This window comes from Natrix helvetica (assembly GCF_964273705.1).
Source record: "Natrix helvetica genome assembly, chromosome: 3".
NCBI lineage: Eukaryota > Metazoa > Chordata > Lepidosauria > Squamata > Natricidae > Natrix > Natrix helvetica.
The window spans coordinates 105377773-105397916 of NC_138549.1; the positions used below are offsets into that span (position 1 = coordinate 105377773).

Sequence of the window (20144 nt, forward strand, 5' to 3'; positions counted from 1 at the left end):
AAACCGTCCTGAAGAGGTGAACAGGAAGAATACATCTTGCTGATCTCAGGGACATCGCAAAGTCCCTGATCGATGCAAGAGAAGTTCTTCAAGCCGGCGACCAAAAATCCATCCAAGGCTGATGAAGTCGGGGCGGCTCCAAAACGGAAGGATATGGAAAGTGGATATGGAAAATTCCTGGTGAGGAATTTTTACCATTTTAAAAGAGACTGCCTATAAAAAACTTAAAATTAATTTAAATTGGAGAACAGAAGAAATAAGCGGCAGAATTAAGTTTGGAATGGTTTTGGACAATGGGTTATCTTATTTTTTAAATGCTATGTTCATGGATGGAATTTATGCAAGCCTTTTAAAATGAATGGATTAAGTTTTCTTCTTCTATTTTTTTCTTTTATTATTCTTTGTAACCTATGGACTAAAATTCTCCTCTTTCATTACTGTGGGTGTTTTTCTAACTCATTCAAGAATCGGACCTTTTTAAAAAAACTTGGAATACAAAAAAGAAACAAAAAGAAACAAAGAAAATTGCAACAATAATACTGCTGTTCGGAGGCTGGAAGTTTGTGTATTGGAAACAAAACACTTTTACTTTTCTTACTGATTATCCTGGCTAGGCACTCCAAGGTCTCACTGCTTGTTTATAGAGAGTGATAAGAAGAAAAGCATACAGATGTCCCTTTGAAGTATATATTTAACCAGAAAAAAGTGAAAATAAAACTTTATTGTGAATCTATGCTTAATCTTGTAAAAACCTTCCAAGCCAGAGCAGCAGTGTTTGTTAGCTGGAGATAATGGCACAACTTCAACAGAAGAAAGAAACTTTAAGCCTGCAAAAGATATTCTTAGAGATTCAGAAATTATCAAACACATTTGAGAGGATGGAGAAGAAGTTGGAACACTTAGAGCATCTAACAGTAAAATATGATGAAGAAGTTGGACATGTTTATCAAGTGGAAAAAGTGGAGGTTATAATCCTAAAAACCAAAGAGGAAAATGACCATAAAGAAATTAAATCTGCTGATATTTATGGTGATTGGTTTGTTTCTGGAAATGGAAAGAGTGGAATACTGAAAGAGGAATTAAATGGAGAACTCTACCCCAGGTGGCAAGACACAGAAGAAGAAAAAACAAAATAATTTATGGATTTAAAGAGAGAAATTTTATTAGCAATATCATTGATAACACTACTGACAATTAAAGATAAGCTGATTAAGGAAACAGAAGAAGGGCATTGAAATTACATGAGAGATTTTATAAGCAAGGAGTTGCTAAGAGGAGTCCATACAAATTTGATTAAGGAGATGATTAGAGGACTGACATCACAAATGGCAGAAGACATGAGACTGTTTTGCTACTGGAAAGATACAGGTTGATAGATGGAAGTGTATAATTTAAAACTAGTTAAATTTAGTTAAATTTAGTGACAATAGATATAATTAAATAAATAATTGATAATGTATACAATGTGTAGTGTTATGATAAGTAATAATTGGATATGAATATTGAATGGTGCCAATGAAAGGAAGATTAGAAATCCTTTTGGATTATATATAAAGGTTAATAAAAAAGAACTAAGTTAGATTCAGTTAAGTCTTGATTATTAGGGGGGAAATGTTATGATACAGGATATAGTCAAATAAAGGAGGGATAATGATAACAACGTATATATATGTATGGGTACAACATAAGGAAACTGGATGTAAATTGTAAACAGTGATTTGGAAAGGAGGATTAGAAAATTTTGTTACTAAATATTATGGATGTTTAGCTAGAATAGGACATAAGGATTCAGTGTTATTGGAGGATTTTAGAAATAGTAAATGAAATGCCAGTATGTGGTTATGTATTAAATCTTGGTATATTTTATGATGAAGGACATTTAAACAATTATAGTAAAATGTAAATGGAGGTATGATGATGGTAACATGTATAAATATCTGAGTTAAAACACTTGAGTTAATATAAATTATGCTTGATAACTGTGGAAGAAATGCACGAAAGTCTTTTGTAACCAACTGATACACTTTCTACAGTATGTAAAGAAGGAAGATGCTTTGTGTTGTGCTTGTTTTGAAAATAAAATAAATAAATAAATAAATAATAATAATAATAATAATAATAATAATAATAATAATAATAATAATAATAATTAGTGCTAAGAAGCAGATATGGAGTAATACAGAAAAACAGAACAATGCTTTTTTTGTGCCATGTAGTTGTCCATGACTATCTGATCCCTTTTTAAAAACTTTCTGCAGTCTTTCTAAGATTCAACATTTACTAGATTATTTTTTCATATGATTGGACATCACAGTGTCTTTCATCCCTGTCTCTAATCCTACATCAGCCAATTTTAAAAAAAGTAGCATTTTACATGCATGAAAATAGATTTCTGACTATTTGATTACTAGTTGATTTTCCTAAGTTGCTGTGGCTGCAAGATGGGACTGTGTGGAAGGGAGAGGCAAGAGAGGAAAGGAGGAGATTCAAGTTGTCAGGCCATTATTTTATTTATTGTGAAATCTACATTAACATATTCCTGCCATTAAATGCAAACCCAAGGGTAAATTAAATAATTCAGCTGGGCAATAGGGAACCAAATTCTTCTCAGCTAAATCAAGCGCTTAACTGTTTGCAATAGTTTTACATAAAAAGTTGAGTGCAATAATATAGAACTGTCTTGTTAAGTATCTGTTTATTTAAGGAAATCTGTACAGTCTGCGGAAAGAGTTGGTACTTAGCAAAACAGAAATCTCTATAGCACATTTATCGTATTTACTAATTTGCTAACTTTCACAAATCAAATGCATGTTTGGTGTGCCAATCTTGAAAAAAAAGCCCATGTCTATAAAAACTAAACAAATAAATGACAGATCTTATAAGTAAGTTATTGACTTTTAAAATTACTAGATTAAAAATATAAGATTTAGCACAATGTTTTAGAAAGCTATATGTATATATGTGTCACAAATAGATTCCAATGAAATTGGAAGTGCTCACCAATAGATGATTTAGTGAGGAAAATTCCTAGCCAAGGTTACAGGAAGAGATTGAAATTTACTTGATATGTCAATGAAGACTCAATCATTCAGGCCAAAAGTATCTAAAAGGTGGCAACTGGACCAAAATGTGTTAATCTGAGACATTTTGTTGCTCATTGAAGCAACTTCTTCAGTCAAAATAATAATAATAAAAAAAACCAGATGGGCAGAGAGTCAGAAGGTCTTTGGAATGTACCAACTCTTGCCATACCAACTTCAGGGGTTTCTCCCCACAATGTATTTCAATATATCAATAAAGACTCAATTTGGGTAAAGTTGCAATGATTTAACCTTTTAGATACTTTTGTGTGCATGATTGAGACTTCACTGACATATTGCAATACAGTTCGGGGAGAAAGCCCTGAAGTTGGTACATTCCAACAACTCTCTGACTTTCTGCCTATCTATTTTTTTTTATTTTGAATCATGAAGTTGCTTCGATGAGCAACAAAATGTCTCTGGTTAACACATTTTGGTCCAATGGCCATGATTTAACCTTTTATATACCTCCTTGATACTCTATCAATAGTGTGGTTCATAGCTACTTTGAAATAAGACCAATAATGGTTATTTTGGCTACCCTATGAATCTAGCTCCTTTTCTTCCTAGGTATGATCTGAAGCTTTTTCTTCTAGGCCAGTGTTTCTTGACCTCAGAAACAGCAACTTTAAGATATCTGGGCTTCTTAAGGATCCCACACATTATCAAGTAGTTGCTAATGAGAAACACTGTTGTAGACTGATCATTTGAGAGGTTTAGGTTATTTCATTCATAAAGCTTTACTCCCTGTTTTAAAGGAAAAACTGCAGCGTATGTGGGTATGGGTGGGAAGATTAATTCCATAGGAGTTGAAGGCAGATGAATAGAATCAGCTTCCAAATCAAGTTTCAGAATCAGAATCTTAAAAAATAATGAACTTGAATAGCAGCAACGTGGCTGACATGATTTAAATGCTGGTTTATTACTTAGACCTTGAAGGATGGAGCTGCTTTCCTCCCCAAAACACCCCTTCACGGGTCCTGCTTATTTTCCTTTTAATTAGTAAAACTGAGGGCAGGGATTATCTCTCTCTTTCTGTTTTTAATTATATTTTCTATGTTCTCTGAAAAATAGAATAAAATAGGAAATTTCTAACAATAAATAAAGCAGGGAGAGACTACAAGTGTATGTGTAAATGTAATTAAGAAATGGTCAATTTGCACAACTGATCTATCAAGAGTTAAATTAACCCCAAATGAAAGAAATCAAAATTTAAAAAACACTATACTAAAAAAACCTTTAAGCTTTTAGCTCAACTCCAGAAGTTACTATTGTCAAAGATGTTCTGGGAGGAGCCATATTTCCAAAGATATTCATGACTAGTAACTTCTTCCCTATGCAAACTAGACACAATTTTCTTCAAATTCCAAAGAAGTCTTTTCTAAATAGTAGGAAAGTAATATCGCACTAAGAAAGCAAGGAAAAGGAACACCCACGGTTAGAAGAAGTTTATATAACTCTTGCTTATTTTAATTTTAGATCTTAAAAAGAGCAGGAAATAGCAATAAGATTGTATGCTTTCCCCATGGGCCCTTAAGCACACTAGCATAATAGCAAGCAAAGCATCTATGCTGTCCCACTATAAAAATCACTACTCCAAATGAAAGCTGGCAAGGAAAGGAAGCAAGTTTTAGCTTTCACTTTACAGAGTGGCATGGATTAGTAGTTCATAGAACTAATAATCTGAGAGTCTGCCATATCCGCCATAAAGGAATTGCAGCATATCTAATATCACTTAAGCCCCTAATATTAGATATCAAGAAAAGAGAACTGATTATTTTCAGCAGATGACTAATGCCACAGGGTACAAATAGGATGGCATTTATAACTTTACAAAGTAGAAAAGTTCAATTGCACATTAAACATTTTAATTCATCCAGCTAAACAACACATTTACATTGTAGCTTTCTCTACATAGGAAGGCTACAATTCAAATCTTCCCAAAAGATTCCATCAGTTCCATTGGACTACCAGTCCCATCAGCCAATAACATTGGCTTTATAGGCAGAGAATCATTCAAATTGTGGATAAACACATCTGTAAAGGGGCAAGATTGGGGAAGATCATCATAATCATTTATTGCACATAGTGTGGGAGGAAAGAAGGAAAATAAACTTCAAATGTCCAGATTTTAACAAAATGTCATTTTTAATTGTTTTAACAATTTATAAACATGATTTAGTTCTTGAGAATACTAAACCAGAACATAAATGTCACCTACTATTTTTGTCTTTAAGATCCAGGATTTTTTTTAAAAAAAGATAAATTAGTCCAAAGACATTCATTTTAGAATGAACTGTTATCAAATCGTACTTATTTTCATGATCATATTTTTGTTGCTTTCTATAACAAAAACATGTACTTCTAGTGAATTTATAGTGAAACTGCTAAGACTAGGCCAAAGCAGATAAAGATTCTTTGATCACTACTCAAAGAAATAACAAAACAAATTTTAAAAACTTGAAAAACTGCTGTGGGAATTAACACCATGGAATTATCAATTATTATATAACTATTATTAATATTTACTTGTCCAGAAGCTGAACTGAGTTCACTGTGATGCATTTTGAATAAATGTACATAGGGTTTATAAACTATTGTACAACTGACTTCAGAACTGTAGCTTTAAGTAGCTTGCTTTAAAACTCCTCCCAATATTAATAGAATTCCTTAGACTGAGAAAGAACTAGCATGGTTTCAGTGTAAAAGCAAGTGAATTCTCTTCTTGTTACATCCTTTGAATTAGAGGGCCTTCAAGGGAGCTGGAACTATAGCAGTACAGAAATGAAGGCTGCTTTCTGGAAATAGGCCTCAAAGAGTTAAAATATTTCCCTGAGTTGCTGGTGTACTTTCTGTGACCTTGTTCGATGCAGAGGCTTGAAATCCAACACAGTTTAACCACTTCCATCTATGCAGCTACAAAGGAGAGCCCTCACTGAAGACTGCAAATGGAGAAATTTTAAAAAAGTTCGTCTGTAACAGGAGACTAACAGTATATTTGTAAAAATATTCTGTGCCTATAACAGGCTTCGTGCAATGATTGTTTTGTGGAACACATTGAAAGGTACACAATTAAGACCAATTTCCATATGCAAGCTGTGGCAATTAACTGCATGAAGTATGATTGCAAAGTATTGATTCTTGTTGCACTTTGATCAAGTGGGACAGCTTATATTTGAGATCCAGTGATATTCCCTAAACTAGGAGAGAGATTATCCAGGAGTTGATGACAAGGTCCACAACTTAGTTGTGAGATATTATACACAACCAATTCTCCACACTGGATTGAGCATCTGTTCAGTGTGGCCATCACAACAATGAATATTGAATGATCAATTCAATATTCAACTTTGTGGCTCTACAATAAGAAATGACCTGGCTGAGCCCAAGGATGGGGTCAAATGCATCATCCGTTTGGAGACTCTACGTCCCCAGAACAGCCCCAAATCCAACCCCCTTGAAGTCCACTGAAACTTATTTGCACCAATTTGCCTTTACCTTTAGTACTTCAGATATTTGTATATAGCAGGGACGTGCGGCAGGGGAGGCAGAGCCTCACCTCTCATCATGAAATAATAATATATAAAATAATAATATCCACGAGGGAGTTTCATATATATAAGAGGAAGAGGAGGGAGAGCAGGAGCGCATGCGGGGTGGTGCCAGCTGGGCAACCGGCAGAGGCAGGAGGGTTCTCGGAAACGCCAATAACCTTCCTGCCTTCGCTGTACTTTGTGCACTATCGACGTCCAGAAGTGGTAGGGGCTTGATGACGTCGCCGCAGCTGCCATGTGCGGACGGATGGAGGTAGCCAGAGTGGCGCCAAGGCAGTCCGGCAGACGAACGACCGAGGATCAGGCTGCCTGATCCTCCATCGCTCACTCGCTCGCTCTTTTGTCCGCCCAGACACTCGGGCCACTCTGGTTACCTCCATCCGGCCGCGCCCAGCAGCGACGTCGGCGACGTCATCAAGACGAAGTGGCTTGGAGGCGAAGTGCTTTTCAGTGCTTTTCTGTGCGTCTGGCGTTTAGGTAGATAGCCGGATGTCCTAAACGCCAGACGCACAGAAAAGCACTAAAAAGCAGCTACTGTTGGGGAGCGCGAGCTGGTGGAGCGCACTCAGGAAGGCGGGGAATGGGATCACATGTGCTGATCCATTCCCCGCCTTCCTGAGCGCGCTCCGCCGGCTCGCGCTCCGCGATCCTCAACAGCAGCTGCTTTTCTGTGCGTCTGGCGTTTAGGTAGATAACCGGATGTCCTAAACGCCAGGCGCACAGAAAAGCACTAAAAAGCAGCTGCTGTTGGGGTGCGTGAACCGGCGGAGCGCGCTCAGGAAGGCGGGGAATGGGATCACATGTGCTGGAGACTGAGGCAGCCTCAGCCTCCAGCACACGTGGTCCCATTCCCCGCCTTCCTGATGATGTCACCAGCCTCACCAGGCGTAAACCTCACCGCACGTCACTGGTATATAGATAGCATGAAATAAAGTCATAGTACTTTTAAATTCTATCCTGGCTCCTGACTTCTTGCACCTGACATCCATATAATTAATGCTATATGGAGAGATGATATTTTATACACAGAATATATTCCTTCATATTTTCTTATCTCCTCTATGTAACCAGCTATCCATGCTTTGTTTATTATAGATAGTTATATGGGGTTCTGCCTCAAGGATATAACTTAGGCAAATCTGCTTGAAAAGTTTTTATCTTCAGAATTTCTTCCAATATGCAGATGATGTGGTAGAATGACATATTACGTTGTATAAGGAACTACTTCAGCTCATCTATTGAGAAATAAATGTTTCAAGAATGTTAGTCTTCCTATTGGAATTTGCAATATGGAAATGATGATGCTGTTTGTATCATACTTTTGCAGTAGCATCTCTGTTTATTTGATCTGTGACTTGACTTCCATTTTCACAGAGGAAACAGATACAGTCTACCCAATGCTTAATTATTATTTAAAAATTACAATTGCCAAATAAAACCAGCACTATCTTCTTTTTGACTTTTAAAACACTCCACAGGAAAATTTTACAAATTAAAGCAACTGGTTCTTTTCTTTCTTCACAATTATGGCATATTAAGTTATCAATATGGTGAACATATGGACAAACCTGAAAAAGGACCATCTGAAAGAAAGTCATATGTATAAAAAAATTAATTGTTTACTGCTTTGTTTTACAAAGGAAAATTCAAGAGCAAAACGAGGAAAAACTAACGAAATGCATATTTTAATAAAAACATCTAAAATTATACTGTATGTAAATTAATTTTAAAAGTTAATTTCAATTTCTGTATTTTTCACATGAATGTGAAAGATTGTGCATTAAGTGGTATCATTTATACAATAAAAGTCAAATGAGTTAATCATGAAATTAAATTAATTTTAGCTGAACTCAGGATGATGTCCAGGGATTTTTTTTTTTTTAAATGTTCTATTTGATGCTAGGAAACAAGTCTTTGAAAGCAATTTTTAATCTTTTTTGAAGGAACTGTGTTCTGTAAGCTACGAAGGACTTTATTCATATTTTAGGGATTTCTTTTTTTCTCTCCATTTGTAGAACGTAGTGCCTATCCCAGTAATCTCTGTGATTTGATTTCAATAGCATGCCGAACATTACTAAGAAATATAGCTGAAACACCTTTTGAGAGATGGTAAATAAAGCAAGTTTAACTTTGGCTCCATATTATTAGGTTCTGAATGAGAGTAAAAAAATTAGAAGCAGCGTTTGTCTTACAGTTATTGCTTAGAAGAAGACCTTAGAATGTGAGGTCATTTAGAAAAGTTTTAACTTTGCCCCTTGCCTTGATTGAATTTAATAGTATACATTTAGTCTTTCTCATATGCATATAGATATAGCTTCTTTTACGCCTAGTTGGTGCTTTTTCTTTGTGATAAAACAGGTCAAGGGTTCTGGCTAATCTAGAACAAAATCACTTCAGCCAAGGACATACAACCTTTTTATAGCTGAAAGCTGAATTTAGCATTTGAGTGGGACGCCAAAGGCTGTGCATTCCAAAATATGTGAGCAAAGAATTTGGTAGGATCAGGGCAGCAATCACTTCATTAACAAATATGCTTAAGTATTAGATAGACATGACCACTTTCAATTATCCATTTCTTAACTAGACTTATAGTGCAAGGCTAAAGGTATTTGCTCAAAAGTAGCTTGAACAAAGACTACTTTATCAGTCATTATGAACTCACAAAATAAACGGCTAATAGAATCAGGATAATCAATACATTCTCTGCATCAGCTGCATGGACCAAAGAAGGATTGTGTTAAGTCCTCGAGGCTACGATGCCATTGACTATCATTGCCGGCTCCTGATTGGTTAAGACGCGAGCAGCCAGCTGGCGGGAGAATGCAGCCATTCTATTGGTTCAGCGTCTGACAGCTCTAGTATAAAAAGGTCTGTCAGCTGTCAAAACGGGTCGAGGTTTGCCTTACATTTTGCCTTGTTAAACTGTTAATAAAGGTTGTGTTAGCTTCAACCTGCCTTGTCTCAGTTCCTGCCTACCTTGTTCTCCCTACAGAACAGATTGTTTCAGTCAGTTCAGAGGTATTTGCTTTCTATGAGACTTTTTACTCCCCTCATGAGCTAAATATCATGGTGAGCTACACTGCAGGCTAATAGCACTCCACATTTAATTAGGTACCATTCTTACTGAAGATGCTAATCTCATTTAAGAAGAGGCAATTCATGATATACTGCAGCTTTCACAATTCCATAGAGTGGTCAAATATTACTCTTGTTACAGGTATATTAGAAAATATCAGACGCCACCCTTCTGGACGGTTGTCTTTAGAAAAGCTATTTGTGGTTTTGCTTGGGTTTTTTTAAATAAAAAAAAATTGAATAAGCATAGCAAGGTGGTTGGTTTGATGGAAATTGCATGCTTTTCTCTGCAATGGAGAAATCACACGTCTCAAGCACGCAGTATAATATGATTACCTATTTCATTTTGGATCCTTTGCTCTATGTCATTCAATGTATTCTTGATCCATGCAGCGATTAACACCTTTAGCAACTGCCTTGAATATTATCAATCGTGATTGCAGAGTAACTGAATGGGCAAACTTACACTCTGATTTTAAACATATGAAAAAAAGTATGTTCCATTTATTTGGACGGTTTCCACAGTAACTTTGTCTGATGTTGGCTAAAGTCAAACCAAATAAAGCAGGATCAGATCTTGTTAATATTTGGGAGACCAAATATTGGCTTTTGCCTTTTAGCAGGTGTCAAAGCTGATTCAAAGAAGAGGTTCCTTTTTTCTTTTCAACTTTTCATATGGAAAATTAGTTTTAAATTTGAATTTAAATATAGTCGCTAATTGCCAGAATGTATACAGGACTGGACTTTCCACTTGCAGTTACATGAAATGCTATCAGTCATATCATTTCTTATAATGTTTGTCATGTGTTGTCAGCGCATAGAACAAAACATATTGTGAATTGAAAGTAGCCGTCTAACTATCTTTACAGCAGAAGATTGTCGGGGGGAAAAAAGAAGAAGAAATAACTCTGTGGGGAAAAAAGCCCCACTATTGCCATGAGAATTTCTCAAAACAAAAGCAATTACCAGAAGTGACATTTTGCTAATATTCAGACCGTGAAGATGAGCTGATGGAAAGACACAAATCACTTGCAAATGCAACACTAAAGAACAACAAAGTTGTTAACAAACAGCACGGCAAACAGAACGGAAGTTGAAAGCATCCCACCTGTGTCTGTTGAGGGATATTTACAAAGCTTGGATCCCGTGGTCCAACACTGACGAATCGATTTGCAGGGGAGGTGCTGGGTGTTGAATAGGCTGTGAAGGGAAGGGACACATGCGTTCAGGAAGCAGCACTAGATCACAGACAAACAACAACAACACTGATCTCAGAGCCACCCAAACAAATGTTGAACATGAAAATGAAGTCACATTATAAGGATCAAGAATCTGACTTAGGACAACTGGATTTCAAATGATGGAGAAATAAATATGGACATCAGTAGGCAATAGAAGAGTATCTTTCTTTTTAACATCAACTAATGCTACATATTTGAAGTTAAGCTTGGGAAGTTAATTTAAACGGCATTTCTTGTACAAAGATCCATAGGCAAGAAGTCTTGGGGACTGCAATACTATGTTTGAGTGACTAGTGCTTTAAATTAGTCTAAGATCAGAATAAATTGTGAATTGCTTCTATTACACAGTGATATAATGAATGGCTGATAAACATAATGTAATAAACTGCAAGTGTACTTTATAAATAGACAGGTAGAAAATGACATTTATGTAAAGCTATTATCCTTAATACAGTGAACTTTGGCTCCATTATTGGCAATTTTTAAAATGTAAAAAGTTACAAATATTTCTGGCTCTCTCGTTGTTATAGCACATGATTTGGGGTATGACTATACCACCTCTATTATCAATTAGTTTATGATCAAATATGATTCACTGCAATTGGCACAGCAATTCTATATATGGTAGAATGGAAGAAGATTGTTTCTGATTTATACAACTCTCCTGACTGTATCCTCTTTTTAAAACTGTACCCAAATACAGACTGACTCAGATACAGACTGACCCAGATTCAGAAGAACCATAAAAGCATTGGATCCTGCATAGGTGTTTTTTTTTTAAATATGTACCCCTAGGTATTGGGGAGGTATCTTATTTTGAAATAAAATACCCAAGACATATAAGTGAAATATGAATGATTTCGATTATCATGATCGTACCCTGTTTCCCCAAAAATAAGACCTCTCTGGATAATAAGCTCAATCGGGCTTTTGAGTGCATGTGCTAAAATAAGCCCTCCCCCAAAAATAAGCCCCCGGAAAATATTGCGACACAGCAGCAGCCCTGAGGTGACAATGCTCATTACCTCCTGCACCTCAATAATAATAAGACCTCCCTGAAAATAAGGCTAAGCACTTATTTCGGGGGTCAAAAGAAAATAAGACCTTGTGTTATTTTCAGGGGAACATGGTATATTCTATTGCTATTACTTCTATATTATCATGTACTATAGTATTAATTTTTATTAAATATTCCTTCTATATCTTATTTTATTATGTGACTATTCTATTATAACATTGCCTCTTTACTATTACTATATTAACCCTTTTAGTATACAGCAAAGTCTTCATCTTACAAATCCTTTTCTGCCTTTGTCTTAATTCTTCTCTCTCAAATTTCTAATTATTTTCCCTATATTTCCCTATTCTCTATTATTGGCCAGTATAGAGTACAGGTAGTCCTCAACTTACAACAGTTCATTTATTGACTGTTCAAAGTTACAACAGCACTGAAAAGTGACTTATGACCGTTTTTCACACTTACAACCATTGTAGCATCCTTATCAAAAGGATCAAAATTCAGGCACTTAGCAACTGACTCATATTTATGATGGTTACAGTGACCTAGGGTCATGCAATCACCTTTTGTGACCTTCTGACAAGTGAAGTCAATGGGAAAGCCAGATTCACTTAACAACCATGTTACTGACTTAACAACTGTAGTGATTCGCTTAACAACTGTGGCAAGAAAAATAGTAATATGGGTTGAAATTCATTTGACAACTGTGTCATTAAGCAACATAACTTTTGGGCTTAATTGTGGTTGTAAGTCAAGGAGACCTGTTTTTGCACCTTTCTATGTCCTGCTTTGCTTTGCTGTGGCTCTACAATTCTTTTTCCTCTGCACCACCCAGACACCCTTAATAAGGCAGTTTTTCTAAGCAACCTGCTCTTCCATGTTCTGTTGAGGGTTGGGCATGGCAAAATGAGAAGTAGACAGACCTTCTTCATGATTGCCAGTTCAAGTTTTTAGAAGAATAATTTGTTAATAATTCAGAACATAACCTCTCAAAGAAGTATATAACTACTGGTTTAAAAAAGTAAAAACTATCTACTGTATGAAGACTGGAGCTTTACGTCTATGGAGATTCTCAGACATCCAGATCATGATTGTCCCAATGGTGCTTTTTCAAGAGGCAACTGGACTTTCTGGTTTTTCTTTGAGGATGTTTCGCTTCTCATTCAAGAAGCTTCTTCAGTTTCTTAAGAGTTGAAGAAGCTTCTTGGATGAGAAGTGAAATGTCCTCAAAAAAACCCAGAAAGTCCAATTGCCCTTGAAAAATCACCTTGGGACAACTGGACCTTTATGCGTTATTGCAATGTCCTAATAACATAATTAATGGTATAAATTAGGTAATCTCTACTCTATTCAAAGCAATGGCCTATCATAAAAGTATTGTATAACTCAAAGAAATAGAATATATATCTAGGGAACAGTCATGACTTTAACTGAGCTTCTCATGAGACTAACATTGGAAAAAACAATTAAAAATAGAGAAATACATTAGAGAAAATACCATAAAACACATCAACATAAGAATTGTGTAATAATCTAAATCTATATCCAAATATATATGTCTCTTTCTCTCTCATAAAAATTCTTAGATCTAATGTCATGTCATGCAAAGTCTTCTACTCAAGATTTGGAGACACAAAATCAGCCATACTTGTTAAATGAACAAATAATATCATCAGTGCAGATAATCTATGTTCTTACAACTTTGTAAGGACATTGCAAATATATCTAACATTATCAAAGGAACTTATTATACGTAGAAGGGATATGAGTGAAACACAATTCTTATGTGCTAATAAATTAGCTGTTTACTAATTAGCTACTAAACAAGCCAGCTGAAGTTCATCATATCAAATCTAAAATAACCTTTTGCTATAATGTAATATAATAATGGTTACTTCTTATTTATGCATCATCAACACAAATTCCTATTTATATGTGTTTCCAAATATTTAAATCTAATTTTATACACTTGTTTGTCAGTCCTGAAATTCATATTCGTAAATGTTTTTTCCTAGTACTGCTAGCAGTCAGTCCCATTTTGAAGTAAATGCAGACTGAATGGTTCCAAAACATCTCTAATACAGTTATTAATGTAGTAGCAACTTTGACAACTTGGCAATTTTAAGTTGATAGACTTCAACCACAGAATTCTGCTAATGCTGGGTGGGGAATTCTGGGTGTTGAAGTTGATACATCTTAAAGTAGCCAAGTTTGAAAAAACTGATCTAAATGATGCTTATCTATTATGTTTCAGATTCTATTTAGAGAACAAAACCACAGATTCTGCATGCATGAGGTCATGATGCAGAAGAGTATGTTGTTTATAATGAATGAACGACAGAAATATAGAGAGAGAATAAAAAGAAAGTAAGATACTTCACAATCTCTTAGCATCCCCTGAATGTCACAATCATTCATTGTCATTAGGCAATATTTTAATCATCAAACAACCCTTACAGAAGCCCTTAAGAATAAAAAAATGCTGATCTGAAGCAATAGTTGTTCTTGTTGTTATTATTCTTACATATTTGCCCTTTATGTGTATCACACAGGATGAAAGAGCCTTTGTTCTGCCCAAATAATATCTGAAATGTAATAGACATTATCTCCAGTTGTTTGGTTCCAGATAATGTATCTGGGGAGGATTAATGTTTTAGAGGTGTTACACATTAGAGCTGACAACACCGAACCAGAAGTTCTAAGTCAGTATACAAAAACATGTAACTTGTGACTTGTTTTTCATTTTCTGTGGCACAGAGGGTAGTCTTAAAATTCCTTCTTTTTCTGAAATAATTATTACCCTCAAAGAAATATAGTCAACAAAGCAAAATCCCAGGCAGCGTTAATCTAATACAGCATGCATTTTCATCTTTCCAAAGAGGATATGTATGGTACAAGCGGGTCTGCTATTCTTATATGATTGGTGATAATATTTGATCTTCTACAGATGCTGTACTAAGAGGCGGACAAGAACCTGACAGAAGAAATATGAAAGATAATCCTCCAAAGCCAGCCAGTTCAACTGCTCATCGTGTTTTAATGTAGCCCTCCCATAAGATTCATCTACTATGGCATACCATTCATTTTTTCCAAATAATAATTTATCACCTATTTGTGATTGTGGGAAGCTCCCATTGGAGCTTTCAAGAGGCTAACTGTGAAACTGCCTACACTCATGTTTCAGATTCCATAGCTATATAAGTTATAAATCCTGGGAGGATTAACAAATCCAGCAATCAGGAAATTTCAGTTTTATTTAATCTAGTTTAAATCAAAGTTTCAGGCACACAGCAGCTGTGACCCATCTTTTGAAATGCATTGGATGAAATCTTTAAAATATATCACAAAGGGAACAATTAAGAATACAGGTTGTTATGTTTCAAAACCCTTTGTCTTATAAAGAAACAGAAATAAAAGGTGTGAAAATTCAGGTCATAGAATATGTTTTCTTCATGCAATGCCGTGATTAGTTATTTTATTTCATTTGTATCTGTCAGAGTGAATAGCAATATTCTTTTTTTTTAATGCAGCATTTGGAGCTCGCAAAGCATTTTATATCATTATCTTACTTCAGCCAAATAGTCTGTCATGAGTGAGTAAGACAAAGTGGATGTGCTGAATCTACAAACTATCAGCATTAGTGGTAGTGATAGTAAAGGCTAAAAGGCCTTTAAATCTAGTTATCATGTTATTAATAGCCTTGAATAAAGTGACTGTTACCTTCTTAATTACCAAGATGGGTACTTAACTTAATTCAATTCAGTGCTCTTTAAGTCTTCTTTTTATTAGCATGTTTTTACCTCTTTCAGAGAAGAAAAAGGGTTTGTCTAAATGTGAAATATTTTTATTCCTACATATGCATCTAAACAGAGCATCAGTGTGCAATATGGTGTGTCAAAGTCTTAAGCTTTCAAAGACAAGACTGCAGGTTATGTTTTTGCTCATTCATTTATTCATTTTTTGGCTTCACACTGCTAAAAATGCCTTTTTTTTGCAATGAGTTAAAACAAAGAATATTATTGGAGACCCAAACAGCTAAATCACCATACAGCTTGCCTGTAGAGTTGTCACATTCCTTCTCTATAGTAAGGAAAAACAGGATGGCCCCAAAATGAGATCTTAAGACTTTTTGCTCAGAGATCTTTGCTTGTCGATGATACTTTTAAAGATGCTTTCAAACTAGTTTTAAATTAATGAAAGTTTCTATCAATATTTTTCTTTCTTTAGGCAATACTGATGCAACAGCTTATTATTAATTTCATCTCTTCTTATAGTCCGGTCACATTAAGTGTCAATAGGAATTTCGTGCTTCTGCTGCTCTAAGAGTTAAAGTAAAGACCACAAATCACCAATAAATTTCCTCTCCCCTTTTGAAGCTGTGAAGCATTATGCCAGCATCACCATTAGATCAGAGGCGCATTCTGGTGATCAGTATAAAATATTAGAAAAACTGCACAGGAGATGTTTCTGCACTGTTGAAAATTGTAAAACAAGGACAAATTTTGACAAGGAAAAAAAGCTTATATACTTTTAATTGAATGCATGTGATATTAATAAGAATCAGATATACTGCACATATCAAATTGCCTGCAACTCTTCTCCCCTCAAAAAAGATGCTATTTTGCAGAAATCTTCCATTGCTTATTTGCACAGTCATTTTTTTCTCTCATTAAATCATTAGTTGATGTACTTATTTACAGGAATGTTTTAATTTAAGTTTCATTTTACAGAACTATGAAAACATAAATCTCTTTCAAACCCATGTCAGCCTCTTGTTTCCTCCTTTGGCTGTACTTACTCGGTGATGTGGGAGAGGCAGCACCTCCTTCTGTCGACGTGGTTGGAGGCTTTGTGTCTGGCACTGGAAGAGGCACAGGCCTAGCCATTGGAGGAGGAGGCGGTGGTGGCAACATTGGGGTTGGAAGGAATGGATTGTGCACCTTGCCTTGGCTGCTACCATTGGGCTGTCAGATACAGAAGAAAAATGAACCATTAATTGCCTCAAATGGAATCAAATGGCTGGGATAAATACACATGGCATAAACCTAACATGGCTAAAGGCTTAAATGGACAAGGAAAACTCAATTAAAAATTGATTATCCACCATTGTATTAAAGAAGAATGCATACATCCAGTCTATATTAAAGAATATCTGAGAGATTTTTTATGAATGAAGGTAAATATACATGTCCCAAGATAATGATGTGAAATCGAATTTGGGTCGTTCACCGGGACTTTTGTTCATAAAAACATCTTATATTGTTAAAAGTCTGTAGAGATTCTCAGTCATCCAGATCATGGTTGTCCCAAAGGTGCTTTTTCAGGATACAACTGGACTTTCTTGATTTTTCTTTGAAGATGTTTCAGAACTGAAGAAGCTTCTTGGATGAGAAACGAAATGTCTTCAAAGAAAAACCACTTGCCTCCTGAAAAAGCACCTTTGGGACATCTTATATTGTTTTTCATATAGTTTATACTGCCGGGACAATAGCCAGACATCAAAGTAGCTGAAACAATGCATAAACAAAGCTCTATACATCAAACATAACACATGGTGATTCTCTGATATAACTTCTGTACCATTAATGCCTTCTCAAGAAATTATGCAATACAGCTAGTAGCTATTTTTCTCCTACACTTTGTAGTTCTATGGATCCAACTCTGAGGTGTGGATCTAAAACACTAACAGCCATGTATTTTTTATTATATATAGATTACAAATTGAGTGCTAAAAGCAAGAAACATTCTGTTATCAGAAATGTAATGAGTAAAAATAACCATGGCCTTCATTATTCTTCACTTGTACTCTACTGTGAGACAACCAAATATTATTTTAGATAAGGCTATATACCGAGATAGTCATTTCTCCATATAAATGGAATGTTATTCTAGTAACCTGAAGATAATTGCTAAATTTAACAACAATCTAAGATAATTCAACCAAAATTTTGGAACACTGTTTAATTTTTCAGAGATAAGGAAAAAAGATAATACCTCCTAGGAATAACAGACCATAAAAAACTCTACTTTTATCTTCCTGAGTTCAAGTACTGGTCAAGTAAATCTCAAATGCTACAAGAAAGCCATTAAAAAAAGTAAATGTGGCTGATTTAAAACAGCTGTTTTGATTCATTTTTCTACATAAATAATTAATAAAAATTATTATTATTCTATATTATGGATTCACCTTGGGAATCCAGGAATCGGGTCATAAGAATCTAAATAATTATCTTTTGGGGTCATGTTAATTGACAGTGTTTCTGAACATGAATGTGAAGTTCAAATCTTATATACAATATTGTATGGAATGCAAAATTAAGACCATCACATTACTGATGAAGTCAATTTACCCATTGCTAGCTATTATTGGGCAATGATCAGATACTACATAAAGCAGAAAATTGCTGTGAATAAGCAATGATTGCAACATGGGGTATTATAATAATAATAATACAAATAGAAGCAACAGAATAGTGTTTGATGCCAATGGGAAGATGTTAGAACTAGAGACTACTGTATACACATACAGGAGTGTCCATGGGGAGAGCAAATCAAGACGATCATCATAATTGTGCAAATGAAGTCCCACTCTTTCAGTATTTATGATAATGTTGCATGAATGCACAAAGGGTGGAGGTCTTGCCTACTCCAGCCCCTCCATGGTTGTCATTGTATGCATATACACCAATCAATGTTTTTCAACCTCAACAGCTTTAATATATGTGAAGTTCAATTTACGGAAATTCTGGCTGGAGGTTTCTGGGATTTGAAGTTCGCACATCTGAAAAATTACTGAGATTGAGAAACAGCAATATGCATGTACCCACCTCCCCCACCCCACAGACATGCTAATTCAGAAAGTGTCACTTCAGACAGCAGAGACACATCCTGGTCTCTTCCACTGCCATTGCTCAGCTGAGACATAAATGTAGCCTTTTCTACTGGACATATGCTATAGTTAGCATATAAAATGTTTATACACACACACACACACACAAACACGTAGTCCTCATCTTACAACAGTTCATTTAGTGACCATTCAAAGTTACAACAGCATTGAAAAATGTGACTTAGTGCTGTTTTTCAGTTACGACCTTTGCAGCAATTGCTTGATCATGGGATCAAAATTCAGATGCTTGGTAATTGGGTTCATATTTGTAAACCATTGCTGTATCCCAAGGTCATGTGATCACCTTGGGACAAACAAAGTCAATGGGGGCGGGAGCCAAATTCGGCGAGCAACTGGTTTACTAACTTAGCAGCTGAAGTGATTCAGTTAACAACTGTGACAAGAAATGTGGCAAAATGGGGGCAAAACACACTTAAGAAATGTCTTACTAAACAACAGAATATTTGGACTCAATTGTGGTCGTTGGTTGAGGACTACCTGTGGTATGTTGCACTAATCACTTACATCAAAATTTAGCATATTTCATTACTGGCAAAAATTGATTAAATTCTAGCATGTAGAAGGTATAAATTATAGGCACAAGGTAGCCAAATAAAGACAACTTAAATTATATTAACTCCCATCATAATCAACATGAATGAAAAGCATTTAAATGTGGGCTGGTTTATGCCCCCTAAGCAGAATGGTTTTCTTACGTGTACAAATCTGGTTATATCATTTCATCGTTATAGAAACAAAACTTCTGGAAAAAAAAAAGTAGAAACAGCTTCCTTACATTTAGGAACCCCACCTGTCCAGCCTGCTGACCAGCATCCGGGCAGACAAGTTGGACAAACTCTTTCAGAGTCTCCTGAGGATGATAGCGAATTGCTGGGTGTGAGAAGTATGGCCCAGGCTGTTGAATAATGGGTGATGTTGGAAAATGAAGAGTCGATGGTGTTGCGTGTGGACTTGCTATAAGAAAGAAAAGCAAAATACATTATAAAGAATAGGTTTTTGGAATCTAATAAAAAAAACAAATTATCTAATTTCATGCTTTTTTATATTGCTTTATTATGTAACCTTAAAACGAGTTTTCTGAAATGCATATATCCTAAAGTACAGAACTGATGTCTGTAGTGATTTTCACAATATGTCAAGTAAATCCTACTTTACTTCACGTATAAAGGCAGAGTGTAAATACAGCCAGATTTTAAAATGTCTCTTCTGCATTTTTAGTGGTCATCATTTATAAAGGAATCAGCAGTCCTTGGTAAAAGTGACGAC

At 35.3% G+C, this 20144-nt stretch overlaps 1 protein-coding gene across 4 annotated transcripts in view; it reads right to left on the reverse strand.

Annotated features, from left to right (window-relative positions):
* Positions 1-20144, reverse strand: part of NFIA (nuclear factor I A) — a 328546-nt gene that overhangs the window by 26026 nt on the left and 282376 nt on the right. Inside the window, exons 7-10 of one of the 4 annotated variants that reach the window (XM_081949313.1) lie at positions 19654-19832; positions 16767-16932; positions 10818-10909; positions 8010-8217 (exon numbers count right to left, since the gene is read on the reverse strand). In XM_081949313.1, the coding sequence (XP_081805439.1) occupies positions 8047-8217; positions 10818-10909; positions 16767-16932; positions 19654-19832 (608 nt within the window). In that variant the 3' untranslated portion in view covers positions 8010-8046. Of the gene's footprint in view, positions 1-8009; positions 8218-10817; positions 10910-16766; positions 16933-19653; positions 19833-20144 lie in introns of those variants that run through there. The other 3 variants (XM_081949312.1, XM_081949311.1, XM_081949314.1) reach the window with 3 other exon arrangements.